At 39.4% G+C, this 18,144-nt stretch overlaps 1 protein-coding gene across 1 annotated transcript in view; it reads left to right on the top strand.

Moving 5' to 3' along the window:
* The window catches only part of LOC124615903 (HEAT repeat-containing protein 1), a 276,744-nt gene that overhangs the window by 83,513 nt on the left and 175,087 nt on the right, over positions 1-18,144 (top strand). The window contains exons 6-8 of the mRNA XM_047144079.1: positions 3,057-3,438; positions 3,543-3,799; positions 17,750-18,067. Of these exons, the coding sequence (XP_047000035.1) occupies positions 3,057-3,438; positions 3,543-3,799; positions 17,750-18,067 (957 nt within the window). The remainder of the gene's footprint in view (positions 1-3,056; positions 3,439-3,542; positions 3,800-17,749; positions 18,068-18,144) is intronic.

Genomic DNA, 18,144 nt, shown 5'->3' with positions numbered 1-18,144 from the left:
TGCATCAGCCAGTACTTGCTTTGAATTCTGCGACACATGCATCTGAAAAATTCTTCTTTCCTCTAGTATCTTCATTCAGATAATTTCTCAAGTAATCGAGCATCATTCATTGTGTTTCTCATGCATTACTGAACAACCTGCTGCTCCAAATAGTGAAAACTTCCCTGCTGTAGTTCACTGAAAGTTCGTTGTTCTTTATTATTCATCTGATGCCACCTATGAACATTACTTCTGTGACAGCAAATTTCCTTCCTGCTGCACAGTTGTTTGGGTTATAGTGCACTTCCTGTGTCAGCAGTTTTACACTGTTGATAATGGCATGATGACTATCGGAAATCAAGACAACCAGTCATGAGTAGCCAATGAGAATGATGTTTTTATTTTTTCACTTTGTGAATGAAGTTAGCTGATTTTTTTCTTTCTCTCATAGGTATTTAAGTTTTGATACAGGTAACTTTGTAAATTGTGAATATTAGAAAATTACAGCTAAATGATTCTGAGAATGAACATTATAAATATCAGTGTGACTCATTTGTAAGTGCACTTTAGCACACTTCTAGTACTGTCACATTTCCTGGATGAAGAGAAATATTCAATAAGCTACGTCGACTTTGACTAGTGATGCAATGTTAGTGGCTGCTGTGATGTCATATTTTGGTTCGCGTGTTTACAGTTTTGCTTGCAAATTTCAGGTCACAGTGAGTTTTTAGATTTTCTGCATGGGAAACTACAGTGTTACGGCTTGCAATAATATTTTGTTAATTGAGAATCTGCGACTTATATACCAGATATTTTGCATTTCAAAACAAAGCATTTCAATAGTGACATGTAGCTTGCTGTTAAACCATAAATTCTTGTTGCTATATTGACAAAATAACACAGATGGGAATTTGAGTGAAAGAAGGGATTATAAATAAAACAGAATTCAAGCAAAATGAGGAATAGAAACAGTGAATGCAGTAACACTGATGAAAATACAAAATGATAAAAGGAAGACATTAAATAGAAGTTAGTACATGAAAATAATTATATTCACATGGACAAAGATTCCGGAATACATAAAAATAATTCAGATCACAGGGACAAAGATCAAGATGAAAACACTTCATGGAAGGAGAGCAAATAACAAAGTTAATACGATGATGAAAATGTTGTGACAAAGGATATAAACTGAAAAAATACATTTAAACCAACTGATTGACTAAAAATAATGATCAAGGTCATTTCAATAAAGATTTCAAAATGAAAAATATTAAAGCACTTGGTGGGATTCAAACCCACGATCTTCTGCATGCGAGGAATGTACCTTAACCACTATGCAGTGTTGCTATTCTGCATAATACTCTTATTTTTAAATCTCTAGATTCTAGAGGATCCTGTGAAATTCTTTTTTATTGATTACTCACAAATGAGGTCCTACACTACCACTCTTAATGCTGATGCCTTTTAAGTTCTTCAAAAGTTAATTTTGTTGTATGTGCTGAATCTGTCCTTCCAACAACCATTCCTTTTCCATTTTTCCTGATGCCATTGCCCTTTGGCTTCCCTGAACTTTCTGTTGTTTTCATTTCGAACTGGTTTATATTGCTGGACTCATTTTTTAGGATTCCATTCCTCAGTCAGTAAAAATAGGATACTTATAGGATCACTATGTCTGTCTGTGTCTGTCTGTCTATCTATCTATCTATCTATCTATCTATCTGGTAAGACCCCTAAAAAAAAAGGTTCTATGTCAATACAGTCAAAAGATATGACCATTTATGTCACATGCTTTGATACTCACAAACTCACTCATCAGAACTTGTAGAAGCATTGTCTATGTAAATGATTAAGTTTATACAGAACCCTCAAAGTGTGACTCCTACTCGCACTTGTCTGGTTTTTTTTATACAATGTGTTGTTTTCATCTGCATTATAAATATCTGCCTAGTACATTCCTCTCTCATGTATTCAGTTGACTCTTGCCATGGATTCTCTAACCTTTCTGCAGCAGATGTGGTTCAGTATAATAATAATAATAATAATAATAATAATAATAATCCTTGAACCAAAGCCCACTGACATCTTCTTAGACAATTGCTCAGTTGTGTAGGACTCATACCAGATGGGATTAACAGATGATACTGAATGTGTACAAAGGAGGGTGGCATGAATGGTAAGAGATTTGTTTCACTCATGGGTGAATGGTATGGAAAAGTTGAAAAACCTGAATTGGCACTCTCTTGAAGATACACACATACCATCCCCTGAAACCCTGCTTATAAAATTTCAAGAATCAGAGAATCTGGAGATATTCTTCACTCAGGTGTTCCAGTCAGTACTTACACACTGAGTGGCAACTATTATCTTCATTACTTCAGTGATCATCAGTTTCTAATTTTATAGTACCATTCAGATTTTGATTGTGTGAGCTTAAGTTGATGACCTGCTATTTGAGTCTTCCTCAGAATTTTTGCAGATAGTATTGATGTTTGCAGTGGTTAGATGGATGATGGAAACTGTGCCCATGTTGCATATCACATCTTGTCTTGCTTAAAATGCTGTGTGTTTTCTGTCAGTACATGCTGTATCTTTGGTTTCAGATTGATAATAAATTTCAGTCTTATTTTTTCAAGCACTTGATTGGCTGTCAATTCTGTTACTAATTATTTTTTCTGATTGGTGTTACAAGATGAGTTGCATATATTGATGGTAGACTATATTTTTGAAAAATAAATAAATAAATTACTTCAATTATAACCAGTTATTTCTCATGAGTGTTTTGGTAACTGGGCTGTAATATGTGTTATCAAGTGCTCTCTATGAAATTTATGTAAATAAGTGATTTTACTTGCGACATTTTTGATAGTTGTCAAACCATGTCTATGTATCTGTTGCTAATTGATGATGCTTATTTGGTGCCGATACTGATGATGTTGCTATTATTTGGAATACCTAATGAATAACTCCTAAGTACAACTTCCTGTGTACAATTTCTTTTAGGAAATTCTGATTGTGGTATTTTTATTTACATGTCTATTATTTCTTTATGAGTAAATTATTTCATATTGTTATAGGCCATTGATGAGCAACTCCTAGTTGACAGTCTATCAGAGCGGATGAAAGATGATAGCCCAAGAGTCGTGAAAAAAGTGTTCAGCAGCTTTGACTCGTCCGTTCTCACATTGTTACTGGGTCCTGATTATTTACTGAAGAATCTCATACAGCTTGCAAAGAAGTGTTGGATACTGAGGGGAGAATGGACTGAAATTGCTGCAAGTGTTCTAAACATTATTTGCAGTGAACAAGTTAACAGTTTTTTTGAAAAAGATGGTCACATTCTGGTTACTGTTTTTCCATACCTCTTTCCTGGAGGGAAAGCAGAAGCCCAGATTGCTAGGGACATTTTAACATCATTTTTTGCTGGAACTAACATGTTATTGACATATATCAGGAGAGGTATGTACATGAGTGATCACTGAACTTGTACTGCTTGTTTATATTTAATCCCATTCTAATTGGGACTTATTACTGTGATTAAATGAATATTTCTATTGTTTTAGGTATGCCTGACCCTGATAAATGTGACACCACACAAATCTGTGTTAAAACATTTAGAGGCCTCATTACCTGCCATAGCATACCTGGAATGAGTGAATATTTGCAGGAGGCAGCACAGCTTGTAGAACCTGAGAATTCCGACACTGTTGAAAAGTTTCTTGCTCTCCTGTTTAAATCCTCAGCAATAACCAAGAAAGTTACTGCAAAAGAGAGTAAAAAGATTCTTGATGAGGCTGTAGCATATGTTGAAGGCTCAAAGGTAAAGGCATTTCCATTTTTTTAAAGGTGACTGCTGGTCAGAAAAATACCACATACATTAGACAGCATATTGATTGTTTCAGTAAACAGTAGGTGTTAACCTGAAAATCTCTCTTATGGAATTATAATATCTCTTCACTGATCAGTGAGTATTTCAGTATGGCATGTGATGTGTGTGTATCACTTTAGAATATCTTCATGAAAAATGAAGGAAAGGTGCAGAATTAAAGTTTAATATCCTATTGATGACACATCATTACAGATGGAGTACAAACTCGAATTGGGGATGGACAAGGAAGAAAATTGGCTGTGCCCTTTTCAAAGGAACAATTTCAGCACTTGCCATAAAAAAATGGCAGCCCTTCAATGTGCAGTGTCTCGTATATGTTCAGTTGGGAGGGAGCATGAGAGGTTTTCATGTTGCGGGTGTCTCTCCACCAAGCCAGCTTTGTCTGGTCAGGCATTGTTAGCAGTCAAATGAAAACTAGGTACATATCAAACCACCTTGCAAAATCTCGTAGATGGCAGCTGTCAAGTAGCACTAGGTATGCTTTGGGCAGGACATGCCCCTAAAATGATCCTGCCACAGATGAGAGAATGACGTGTCTGTATCAGCACAGCTGACACTATTAGTTGCGCATGTTTGCAATCAGCTGACTTTGAAATGACACTCCTAGATCAAGTTGAAAATTGTCTATAAACAAGTCGCTATCTCACTGTTTCTGGGTCCATTTATGCTGGGGAAGACTCGCTGTTTGCCAAGCAAACACATGTTTTTGCGTAAGGGGAAAGCATCTAACGGGTTGCAAAACTTATATGTCAGCCTCCTGAAGCTCATGGAACACAGTTTAGTGGGAGAAGTGTGACTCATAGGCTGCATCAAGGTCTCTGTTTTTGATTTTTTATTTCACACATCTAGTTCTGTAGGACCAAGTTGAGCAGCAAATCTCCATGGTCACGGAATGTGTCAGTACATGAAATTACATCGGGAAAGTATTAATAGATAAAATAAAATGTTTATGAATCCCGTTTGTATAAATGCAGTCGGTAATGTAATACTGGAATTAGCTTAATTTTTCAAGGAACGCCTTAACAGAATATGAGTGACCCATGAGGAAACTCTTCAGTTCAGATTTGAAAGTGCTTGGGTTACAGCTAAGATTTTCGATATAGACACACACACGCGCGCGCGCGCACACACACACACACACACACACACACACACACACACACACTCTGAGAGGCCAATGTCAGAATAGTCAGACTAATGAACAGAGATCGACAAGAGGTTTGCAAACTTCTACCACTTATTGCCAGAACTGCCTGTTTCAAAACCAAAAATACCTTTCGAGAATGGGAAGAGTTGGCCCAAAATATAATAATATACACCATAAGCAAATCAAAATTAGTAAAGTAGACTACTTTCTGTATCATACTATCACTTACTTCAGATGCTATTCCAATATTAAAAATGACAGTGTTAAGTCTTTGTGCAGGATGCTGAACATGGGCTTTCCACGACAATTTACTGTCTATCCAAACACCTAGGAGTTTGAACTGTTCAGTCACACTAATCAAATGCCCTTTTTGTGTCATTAGAACGATCACCGTGGTCTAGGGGTAGCGTCTTTGATTCATAATCAAAACGTCTCCGGTCCCGGGTTCGATCCCGCCACTGCCTAAATTTTGATAAATAATCAGCATTGGCGGCCGAAGACTTCCGGCCTAAGAAGTCAGCCTCATTCTGCCAACTGCCTTGTCAAAGAGGGCGGAGGAGCGGATAGAGGTTCAGGGCACTCTCTTGTCCTAGGGGTGGGAAATTGCCCCTAAAGGCGGAAGAATCAGCAATGATCGACGACATGAGGATGCAGAAGGCAATGGAAACCACTGCATTAAATACCCGTAACGTGTAATAACAGGACATGTGGCCTGTAATTGAAGAAGTGTCATGATGATCTCTCCATTGGCAAAAGATTCCGGAATAGTCCCCCATTCGTATCTCCGGGAGGGGACTGCCAAGGGGGAGGTTACCATGAGAAAAAGATTGAATAATCAACAAAAGGATAACGTTCTACGAGTTGGGGCGTGGAATGTCAGAAGCTTGAACGTGGTAGGGAAACTAGAAAATCTGAAAATGGAAATGCAAAGGCTCAATCTAGATATAGTAGGGGTCAGTGAAGTGAAGTGGAAGGAAGACAAGGATTTCTGGTCGGATGAGTATCGGGTAATATCAACAGTAGCAGAAAATGGTATAACAGGTGTAGGATTCGTTATGAATAGGAAGGTAGGGCAGAGTGTGTGTTACTGTGAACAGTTCAGTGACCGGGTTGTTCTAATCAGAATCGACAGCAGACCAACACCGACAACGATAGTTCAGGTATACATGCCGACGTCGCAAGCTGAAGATGAACAGATAGAGAAAGTGTATGAGGATATTGAAAGGGTAATGCAGTATGTAAAGGGGGACGAAAATCTAATAGTCATGGGCGACTGGAATGCAGTTGTAGGGGAAGGAGTAGAAGAAAAGGTTACAGGAGAATATGGGCTTGGCACAAGGAATGAAAGAGGAGAAAGACTAATTGAGTTCTGTTACAAGTTTCAGCTAGTAATAGCGAATATCCTGTTCAAGAATCACAAGAGGAGGAGGTATAGTTGGAAAAGGCCCGGAGATACGGGAAGATTTCAGTTAGATTACATCATGGTCAGACAGAGATTCTGAAATCAGATACTGGATTGTAAGGCGTACCCAGGAGCAGATATAGACTCAGATCACAATATAGTAGTGATGAAGAGTAGGCTGAAGTTCAAGACATTAGTCAGGAAGAATCAATACGCAAAGAAGTGGGATACGGAAGTACTAAGGAATGACGAGATACGTTTGAAGTTCTCTAACGCTATAAATACAGCAATAAGGAATAGCGCAGTAGGCAGTACAGTTGAAGAGGAATGGACATCTCTAAAAAGGGCCATCACAGAAGTTGGAAAGGAAAACATAGGTACAAAGAAGGTAGCTGCGAAGATACCATGGGTAACAGAAGAAATACTTCAGTTGATTGATGAAAGGAGGAAGTACAAACATGTTCCGGGAAAATCAGGAATACAGAAATACAAGTCCCTGAGGAATGAAATAAATAGGAAGTGCAGGGAAGCTAAGATGAAATGGCTGCAGGAAAAATGTGAAGACATCGAAAAAGATATGATTGTCGGAAGGACAGACTCAGCATACAGGAAAGTCAAAACAACCTTTGGGGACATTAAAAGCAACGGTGGTAACATTAAGAGTGCAACGGGAATTCCACTGTTAAATGCAGAGGAGAGAGCAGATAGGTGGAAAGAATACATTGAAAGCCTCTATGAGGGTGAGGATTTGTCTGATGTGATAGAAGAAGAAACAGGAGTCGATTTAGAAGAGATGGGGGGTCCAGTATTAGAATCGGAATTTAAAAGAGCTTTGGAGGACTTACGGTCAAATAAGGCAGAAGGTATAGATAACATTCCATCAGAATTTCTAAAATTATTGGGGGAAGTGGCAACAAAACGACTATTCACGTTGGTGTGTAGAATATATGAGTCTGGCGACATTTCGGAATAGCATCATCCACACAATTCCGAAGACGGCAAGAGCTGACAAGTGCGAGAATTATCGCACAATCAGCTTAACAGCTCGTGCATCGAAGCTGCTTACAAGAATAATATACAGAAGAATGGAAAAGAAAATTGAGAATGCGCTAGGTGACGATCAGTTTGGCTTTAGGAAAAGTAAAGGGACGAAAGAGGCAATTCTGACGTTACGGCTAATAATGGAAGCAAGGCTAAAGAAAAAAATCAAGACACTTTCATAGGATTCGCCAACCTGGAAAAAGCGTTTGACAATATAAAATGGTGCAAGCTGTTCGAGATTCTGAAAAAAGTAGGGGTAAGCTATAGGGAGAGACGGGTCATATACAATATGTAACAACAACCAAGAGGGAATAAAAAGAGTGGACAATCAAGAACGAAGTGCTCGTATTAAGAAGGGTGTAAGACAAGGCTGTAGCCTTTCGCTCCTACTCTTCAATCTGTACATCGAGGAAGCAATGATGGAAATAAAAGAAAGGTTCAGGAGTGGAATTAAAATACAAGGTGAAAGGATATCAATGATACGATTCGCTGATGACATTGTTATCCTGAGTGAAAGTGAAGAAGAATTAAATGATCTGCTGAACGGAATGAACAGTCTAATGAGTACACAGTATGGTTTGAGAGTAAATCGGAGAAAGACGAAGGTAATGAGAAGTAGTAGAAATGAGAACAGCGAGGAACTTAACGTCAGGATTGATGGTCACGAAGTCAACGAAGTTAAGGAATTCTGCTACCTAGGCAGTAAAATAACCAACTACGGACGGAGCAAGGAGGACATCAAAAGCAGACTCGCTATGGAAAAAAAGGCATTTCTGGCCAAGAGAAGTCTACTAATATCAAATACCGGCCTTAATTTGAGGAAGAAATTTCTGAGGATGTACGTCTGGAGTACAGCATTGTATGGTAGTGAAACATGGACTGTGGGAAAACCAGAACAGAAGAGAATCGAAGCATTTGAGATGTGGTTCTATAGACGAATGTTGAAAATTAGGTGGACTGATAAGGTAGGGAATGAGGAGATTCTACGCAGAATCGGAGAGGAAAGGAATATGTGGAAAACACTGATAAGGAGAAGGGACAGGATGATAGGACATCTGCTAAGACATGAGGGAATGACTTCCATGTTACTAGAGGGAGCTGTAGAGAGCAAAAACTGTAGAGGAAGACAGAGATTGGAATACGTAAAGCAAATAATTGGGGACGTAGGTTGCAAGTGCTACTCTGAGATGAAGAGGTTAGCACAGGGGGGGGGGGGGGGGGCAAAAAAAAAAAAAAAAAAAAAAAAAAAAAAAAAAAAAAAAAAGAAAAAAAAAAAAAAAAACCATTGGGTTTTGTCGAATTGTGTTTTAGAAACTGTAAAAACTGAGTCTGACCATGATTTAGCATTAGTTTATTTTCTACAAGCCATGAACTTATGTCTGGAACTGCACTATTTGAAACAGTGGAAATATTGTGCACAATGTCCTTTACTACCAAGCCAGTGTCATCAGCAAACAGAAATATGTTAGAATCACGTGTTAATAGTAGAAGGCACATTGTTTATATATGTAAGGAACAGGATGGCCCCAACAGCTTTAGCAATCACTAATGGCCTAGAAATGGGTCTAAAATTGTCTTCAATATCCCTTTCTCCCTTTTTATAAGATGATTTTGCTACTGAGTGCTTTAATCTTTCAGGAAACAGACTAAAGGAAAAATAACAAATATGACTAAATACAGGACTAACATGTGCAGCTCAGTACTTTAGTATTTTGCTAAATACTCCATCATATCCGTGAGAGTACTTAATCTTCAGTTATGCAATTATCGACACTAGCCAGCACAGGTGCTCTGTGATCAGTTGTTTTCAGGCACTTCAGAAAAGATAGTGATTTTGGTTCTGGGTTGTAGCACAGTTAACATTTACATCTACCTCAGTACTCTGCAAGTCACCTGTCAGTGTTTGCTGAAGGGTACTCTGGCATCAAAAACTGATCCTCCCTTCCATGTTCGTCCCACAAATGTCGCCTTGGAAGAATCATTGTCAGTAAGCTTCTGTACTAGCTCTAATTCCTCGAATTTTCTTTGTTGTGGTCATCTTGCGGGAAGAAGTGATATGTTGTCCAACTCTTCCCAGAAAGTGCTCTCTCAAAATTATAATTGTAAACCTCTTCATGATGCATAACATCTTTCTTGTAGTGTCTGCAACTAGAGTTAATTAAGCATTTATGTAACACTCGTACGCTTACTAAACAATCCCGTAATCAAGCACATTGCTCTTTGTTGGATCTTCTCTGTCTCTTCTATCAGATGTTCCTGGTAAGGGTCCCACATTGATGAACGGTACTCAAGAATCGATCAAACAAGCACGTTCTAAGCCCCTTCCTTTGTGAATGAGTTACATTTCCTTAAGATTCTTCTCATTAATCTCAATCTGCCACCTGTTTTTCATACTATTTGTTTTATATGGCCATTCCACATAAGGTCACTATGGATAGGTACATCTAGATGTTTTACGGTAGATATTGTTTCCAGCAGCTTGTCATTGATAGTGTAGTTGTACAGTAGGAGATTTCTTTTCCTATGTATGTGCAACAGTTACATTTATTTATGTTCAGAGTGAACTGCCAGAGCCTGCACCATTCATCAATCCTGTTTGGTCACTGAGTGACTGACTAGTCCATTCCAAATTGCTTACTGGTTCTGTGTAACACAAGAACCTCTTAAGGTTTTTAGTCAAATTGGTTGACAAAATTTTACTTTCAGAGTCATTGAATCCTTCTCTCATTGCTCTTCTTATGCTCATTCTACAAATTGACACTGTTTTCTAGTGTTGCTACTGTCTTATAGACAATACATCATCTACGAACAGGCTTAAAGAGCTTCCAACTCTTTCTATTAGATCATTTATATATATTGTAAACAGTAATGGTCCTATCGCACATACTCCAGAAATTATGTTTACATCTGTCAATTTTGTTCCATCCAATCGCAAATCTGGTCTGATACTCGGTAAGCGCATACTTTTCTCACTAAACAGCAGCGTAGGACAGTGTCATATGTCTTCTTCCTGAAGTCAAAGAACATGGCATCAACCCGAGTGCCATTGTCTGTAGCCCTGTGGATCTCGTGGAGGAACAGAGCAAGCTGAGTTCTGCAAGATCTCTGTTTGTAAAACTGCGAGATCTCTGTTTGTAAAATTGATGTTGATTTTTGTAGAGCAGAGTTTTGCTCTCCAAGAAGTTGTTGTTCTTGAGCATATAAAACCTGTTCTACAATGGATTGACATGAACAATGTAGGCCTATAATCATGTGTATATTCCTGTGAGCCTTCATGAAAACTAGAACCTGTGCTTCTTTCCAGTCACTAGGCACCCATTGATGCTCCTGTGAACTACAATAAACTGCTGCTAGAAGGGGGGCAAGTTCTTTCACATAATCCTTGTAGAATAGTATAGGTCCTGTTGCCTTTCCTCCACTGGTTGCTGTTCTATTCCACGATCGTTTATCTCAGTATCTGCCGTTTCGATGTTCATTTGTTGATTGGAAGGAGGGATCGTATTATGATCTTCTGTGATGAAAAAATTTTGGAATACCAAATTCAGTATTTTCGCCTTCTATTATCTTCTGTTTGGTGCCTGTGTGGTCACTGAGTGAATAGATCAGTCCAAATTGCTTACTGATTCTGTGTAACACCAGAACCTCTTTAAGGTTTTTAGTCACATCGATTGACAAAATTTTACTTTAGAAGTCATTGAATGCTTCTCTCATTGCTCTCCTTAAGGTCACTTTCATTTCATTCAGCTTTTATTTGTCAGCTAGGATTTGGCTTCTCTTGAACCTGTGATGCTCTCTTTATGTACATAGCAATTTTCTGACCACGTCTTTCGCATCCCTTAAGACCTTGCATGGAACATATTTGTCTAAGGCATATTGAATGTTGTTCCTACCCCCCACCACACTGGACTCGCATTCGGGAGGACGACGGTTCAATCCCGTCTCCAGCCATCCTGATTTAGGTTTTCCGTGATTTCCCTAAATCGTTTCAGGCAAATGCCGGGATGGTTCCTTTGAAAGGGCACGGCTGATTTCCTTCCCCATCCTTCCCTAACCCGAGCTTGCGCTCCATCTCTAATGACCTCGTTGTCGACGGGACGTTAAACACTAACCTCCTCCTCCTCCTCCTCCTACCCCCCACCCCCCCACCCATTTCCCTACTCCACATCTTTGTCCTCGGCACTGAATATTTGATGTTGATTGCAATTTGTATCGTCACTCTTGCTAAGCAAATATATTTTCTTACCTTTCTCAACATTCCTTGTAATACTTGTAGTCATAGTTGCTATCACAGCCAGATGGCCACTGATACCTTCCTGTATGTTAAGTGGGAAGACAGGGTGAGGGTAAGAAAAAACTCAAAATAGTTTTTATTACGGAATTTGATAGTGTATATTTTGAAGAATTATTCCCCAAAATATTATGTGTGAACTCCAAAAAGTAACGATTCCATGAGCATTTGAGGCCAAACATGCACGGCGTGCCTCGGCGTTTGGGGATTGGTTCCTGTGCTCACACTCCGTATTTATACCAATTTGAGTAGACCAGATTTGCTGGGCCATTTTACACAAGATGTGAATGAAAGTTTCGATAGTCTCTTTTGAGATACGCTCCAAAAGAAACATGCAGCTGAACAAAATTGTCAAAATTGCTTCAAATTTGGCCGTATGTCTATTCAATGTGATAATGTGTGTGGCAAATGCCCTTCAAATCGAAATAAGGATGAAACACACTGATTCTGGGAAAGAGACGCCAGCAGCAATGTGCTCAGCAACGAAAAGGACTTTGAGGACGAAAATAAGGGCTTATTAGGTGAAAGTAGCAGAAAGCGGCCATCCACTAGTTATTATGGACCGGGCATCGATGATACTTGTAAGTTTCAAGCTTTGTCCCTTTTTTTAATGTTGTTGTTGTGGTCTTCAGTCCTGAGATTGGTTTGATGCAGCTCTCCATGCTACTCTATCCTGTGCAAGCTTCTTCATCTCCCAGTGCCTACTGCAACCTACATCCTTCTGAATCTGCTTAGTGTATTGATCTCTTGGTCTCCCTCTATGATTTTTACCCTCCACGCTGCCCTCCAATGCTAAATTTGTGATCCCTTGATGCCTCAAAACATGTCCTACCAACCGATCCCTTCTTCTAGTCAAGTTGTGCCACAAACTTCTCTTCTCCCCAATCCTATTCAATACCTCCACATTAGTTACGTGATCTACCCACCTTATCTTCAGCATTCTTCTGTAGCACCACATTTCGAAAGCTTCTATTCTCTTCTTGTCCAAACTGGTTATCGCCCATGTTTCACTTCCATACATGGCTGCACTCCATACAAATACTTTCAGAAACGACTTCCTGACACTTAAATCTATACTCGATGTTAACAAATTTCTCTTCTTCAGAAACGATTTCCTTGCCATTGCCAGTCTACATTTTATATCCTCTCTACTTCGACCATCCTCAGTTATTTTGCTCCCTAAATAGCAAAACTCCTTTACTACTTTAAGTGTCTCATTTCCTAATCTAATCCCCTCAGCATCACCCGATTTAATTTGACTACATTCCATTATCCTCGTTTTGCTTTTGTTGATGTTAAGTACTTGTCAAACGGTAAAAAAGTTTTTCTCAAAATCATGTTTTTTGGCTTGGTTGTCGTCACCCACACTACAATTTTCATCCAATTTTAATGAGTTTTGGTCTCTCTTGAAGCAAATTCTCTTCAGTTTATTGTACCTGATATCTTTTGTGTTGATATTTTGTTTTTGCCAAGAAAGAGGGGCCCAAAAAAGACCTGTTTTTAAAATATGTACAATATTGCCTCCTTTTCTTTTCTTTACCTCTCTCTCTCTCTCTCTCTCTCTCTCTCTCGTCAAACCCCTATGGTGAATAAAATTACATCTGTAGGGATGAGGGTGATATGTTAATTTCATTTTCCAGATAACCACAAGCGGAGTTTCACTGACAACCATCAATCTGCCTCCTTTCTGAGCTGCCTCATGAAAATCCCAATTACACATTCAAGGTTTTTCAATAAACATATACCAACGAAAACTTCAATGTATGGTTTATTCATTGCAGCATACCCTATTTGTCTACTGCTTTCCAGTATGCAGGAAAAAAATCTGAATTTGAACAATATTTTCATCTGTCACCTTTGTGAATTGATGCAGTGAGCAACATTCAAATCCCGGTTGACCTCATGCCAACTGTAGCCAGTCTCGTATCTGTCAAATGATGCAGCCATGTGCGTAATATCATCCAAATCTGCTATACTATCCTTATTCTGTATAACTCAAACACCATTTTGAGGCACTCAAAGCGCACAGTCAGTATCACCATACCAAAGAGTCTTCTCACACAGACTGTTTCAGGGACACTGAGGTTTGGTGTTGTATGTTCCCATGTTGTCCTGCCACAATCTAGGCTGCCCAGTGCTGCTAAGGCACAGTGTTTTTATCAACAAACTTGAAGATCTTGCAACTTAAATCAGCATGCAAAGCTTGCAAACATTGAAATTGATTGTATTTTTTATTAGCTTATGGAGTTGTAACTAAATTTTTGTTTATTTGCTGGTACATCCCTGGAGCCCTGGTAATCACTGAAAGCCACATGCCACAGTGCTATAGCATACTGCTAGTGGAGCCAAAACAGACTGGCAAAGCTCTTCTCCATTTAATCAGTGCTGTAGCATGTGGTTTTCAATTATTACCAGGACTGCTGGTGTGTATCTGCAAACATACAAAAAAATTATTAACAGAGTTCACCATAAAGATGACACATTGATTTGCTGACAGGCATGATTGAACAATTGTTGCATATTGGCTATTGGCAAAAGCCTATTTCAGAAAAGAAAAATGCACACACATTCACACAAGTTAGAACACCACTATTCATGGCCACTCTGGCCAGACTGCAACAGAAACACATCGAACAGGAGTGACAATCCATAGTGGGGCGAGGAAGGGGGTGAGTAGCAGTGTATGGGTGTGTGGGTGTATGGGTGGGGGAAGAGGAATCAGCGCTGCCTGGCTGAACATGCAGGGACTAGGATGTGGCAGGACAGGGCTTCCAGGTGCAGTGTCAGGAGGCTGTGGTGAGGAATTGGGGAGTGGAAAGGAGGGGTGCAGAGAACGGGAGAAGACTGATGGTTGTGCCAGCAGGGCACAACACACAATGAGAGGAGGCAAATTGTGAGAAGATGACAGGACAGAGGGGTTTGAAACATTTGGGTGGAGGGTGTGGGGACAGTAGGTTACCATAAATTGAGGCCGGAATGATTTTGGAAGTGGAGAATGTGATGTAAAGGATAACTTCCATCTGTGCAGTTCAGAAAAGCTGGTGGTGAAGTAGAGGATGCAGATTTCCAGGTTGTGAAGCAGGCATTGAAATCAAGCATGTTTATGTGCAGCTGCATGTTATGCCATAGGTTGGTCCACTTTGCTCTTAGCTGCAGTTTGGCAGTGGCCATTTGTCCTGGTGGACATTGGTTGGAACTCATAGCAGTATGAGAAACTGGGCAATGATTGCAGCAGAACTGGTATATAATGTGGGTGCTCTCACATCTGGCCCAACCTCTGATGGTTTAGGATAAGACTGTGATAGGACTGGAATAGGAAGTGCTGGGTGGGTGGATTGTGCTGGCCTTGCACCTGGGTCTTCCAAAGGGATGTCATCCCTGTGATGAGCGGTGGGGGTAGGAATGATCTGGGGCGGTATGTTCCTAATTATAGGGCATGGTGATATATGATTAAAGTCACAACAAAGGATGTGGTTCAGTTGTTCTAGTCCGGATATGACATGGGGTGGTGAACCGGGCTTTCCATTGTAGCTGGTTCTTGGGTGCAGGGGAGGGGGGGGGGGGGGAGGATTTGGTGGGAGTGAGAGGATATGGCACAGGAAATCTGTTTGCGGACTAGATCTGGGGGATAATGTCTGTCTGTGAAGGCTTTTGTGAGACTTTCAGCTTACTGGGCAAGGTAGCTCCTGTCACTGAGGATACACCTCCCCAGGTGGCGAGGTTGGGATTTTGTGGTGTGAAAGGAATGACAGTTGTTGAAATGCAGGTACTGTTTCTGATTGGTGGGTTCAGTATGGATAGAGGTGAGGATGTAGCCAACAGAGACGAGGTCAATATCCCGGAAGGCGGCATGCTGTGTTGAGGAGGACCGAGTGAGTGAATGGAAGAGATGCTGAGGTTGTGATGGAATGAGGATAGTGTTTCCTTGTCCTGAGTCCAGATAATGAAGATATCATCAATGAACCTGAACAAGACCAGGGCTTTGGGGTTGTGGGAGGCTAAGAAGGTTTTCTCTAGATGACCCCAATGTAATTTCCCATTGTTTAATAACAAAACTGGAATTTTTCAAAGCAACAGTGAACACATTGTGACTAACCCACTTATTAAATTTTGTCAACTGGGCTGCATGGCACAGTGGTAATACACTGGACTTGTATTCGGTAAGAGGATAGTTTAAATCCTCATCCAATGATGCAGATTTAGGTTTTCCGTGGTTTTCCTAAACCAATTAAAGTTTAAATTCTGGGGTGGTTTCTCTGAAAATGACATTGGCAGTTTCCTTCCCCAACTTTCCCCAGTTTGAGTTTGTGCACTGTCTTTAATGAACTCATTGCTGATCTCACTTTCATTCTTCCTTAAGCTATTCTGGCAGAGTTTGTTGGCTGAACTTATAAATTAATGTGGTAAGGAGTTACTAGACATAATTAGAATGAAATTTGGTGAACCTAGTTCAGCTAAAAAGTGAAGAACTTCTGTGAGAGTTTGAAATTTTACTAACAGCTATGCATTCACCTTTATTGCTTTGGATAGCACATTTGGTCTAACGACCCAGTACTGTAGTTGCAGGACCTTTCCAGAAAGTAGTGTAATGCTTTTGCCTGCAGCAATAATGGGCGGCTCTAAAGCGACCATATTGTTGTCTGAGTGTTTGTCGATTCATTCGGCATTCAGCCATGCCAGTGTGAGGTTTGTGTCATTTCCCATTATTTTATAATAAGATTTTTAAATCTGTGCCACAATTGATAATCCCGGGAATTGTGAAGTATGCTCAGTAGTAAGATACGGTCAGTAACGTCAAAATACCATAAGACGAATGACATTTATCGACAACTGTGTTAAGTGTATGAAAACAACGTCATAACTGAAGATAGAGTGTGCCATTGGTGCATTAAGTTTAAAAGTGGCCAGGCTAATGTTCACAATCAAGAGCAAGGTGTGTGGCCGAGCATTGTGACTGATGAACCGGTTGCAAAAGTTGATGAGAAGATTCAAGAAAACTGCTGATTCACAATGTAAAACTCTTGTTTAGTCTTCCACAAATTTCATGAAAGTTGTTGCATCAGATTGTTGCACCGAAGCTGAGCTATTGCAAATTTTGTGCAAGATGGATACCAAAATTCTTGAAAAAAAAAAAAAAAAAAAAAAAAAAAAAACAACAACTAAGATATGACTGCATCATTGACATTTCTGGATTCTTATGAAAAAGATCGTAGCTCTTTACTTGTTCGAATCGTAACTGGAGACGAGACTTGTGTCAAACATTGAACTGCAAGACTAAATTGTAATCTATGGAGTACGGTCTTACAAATTCCTCCCAAAAAAAAAAAAAAAAACAAAAAATGCTTCCAGACATTGTATGCAAGAAAGATTGTGGTGACCATTTTTTTTTTAGGACAGGAAATGTGTGCTTCTTGTCAGTTTCCTTGAGTGTGATCTGACAGTAAACTCTGTGAGGTATTGTCAGACCTTCGAGAACTTGAGATCAACAATTCAGAATAAGTGTAGAGGAAAGTTGAGCTCGGAAATTTTGTTCTTGAACAACAGTGCTCGAATATGTACAACAAATGGCACTCAAGAAGTACTCAATGCTTTCAAGTGGGAGGTGTTTCCTCATCCGCCGTGCCGTCTTGGTCTTGCACCCGGTAAGTACCATCTGTTTCCAGTGATAAAGACAGTGCTTTGACGACGATGTGGAACTTTGGGAGTGTGTGACTTAACTGTTGAAATCTCAGGTGGCAGAATTTTGTTGCAATGGAATTGCGAAGTTTGTTCACTGCTATGATTAGTGGTGACTATGTTGAAAAATAGTACTTAAATGTCACTTTCAATTGAATATAACATCATTTTGTTCCTATACTTTTTTTTAAATACCAATACTCATTCATGAGTTTTTAATTTTAAATCCATCAGTAATTCAGTTTTCTTGTTCTTTAATGTCTGATGTAACTTGTGTTGCTTTCATTGTTCAAGAGACTAATAATTATAATTCCCTCTGTTCATCAGGTAACACTAGCTGGTGATGGCAAAGAATTGGGCATCAACAATATTCACAAATGCTTTAAAGTTGCAAGGATGCAGAAACTTCCATTGGAAGCTTTTCTTCACTGTGTGTCAATATTGATAAAATACACCACAGTCCCACCAAAACTTAGAACAAGTATATGGTGGGATCTGAAAGGCGTTAGAGATGAAGAGGAAACTGTCACAGCAGCCAAATTTTTGATAAGAATGTTTGAAGTCCTAGTTGCGGGTTGCAGTTTACAACCCCAGGAAGAGCGTACAAAGTGTGCATACATAATACAACTGAGAGAATTCTTTCAGGTAGTACTCAAATATCAATTTGAACTTGAATTGAATTTGATAAAAAAAGCTATAAGTATTATTAATTTAGAGTTTTA

Source organism: Schistocerca americana, chromosome 5 (genome assembly GCF_021461395.2).
Source record: "Schistocerca americana isolate TAMUIC-IGC-003095 chromosome 5, iqSchAmer2.1, whole genome shotgun sequence".
NCBI lineage: Eukaryota > Metazoa > Arthropoda > Insecta > Orthoptera > Acrididae > Schistocerca > Schistocerca americana.
This window is presented reverse-complemented; position numbering and strand designations above follow the sequence as displayed.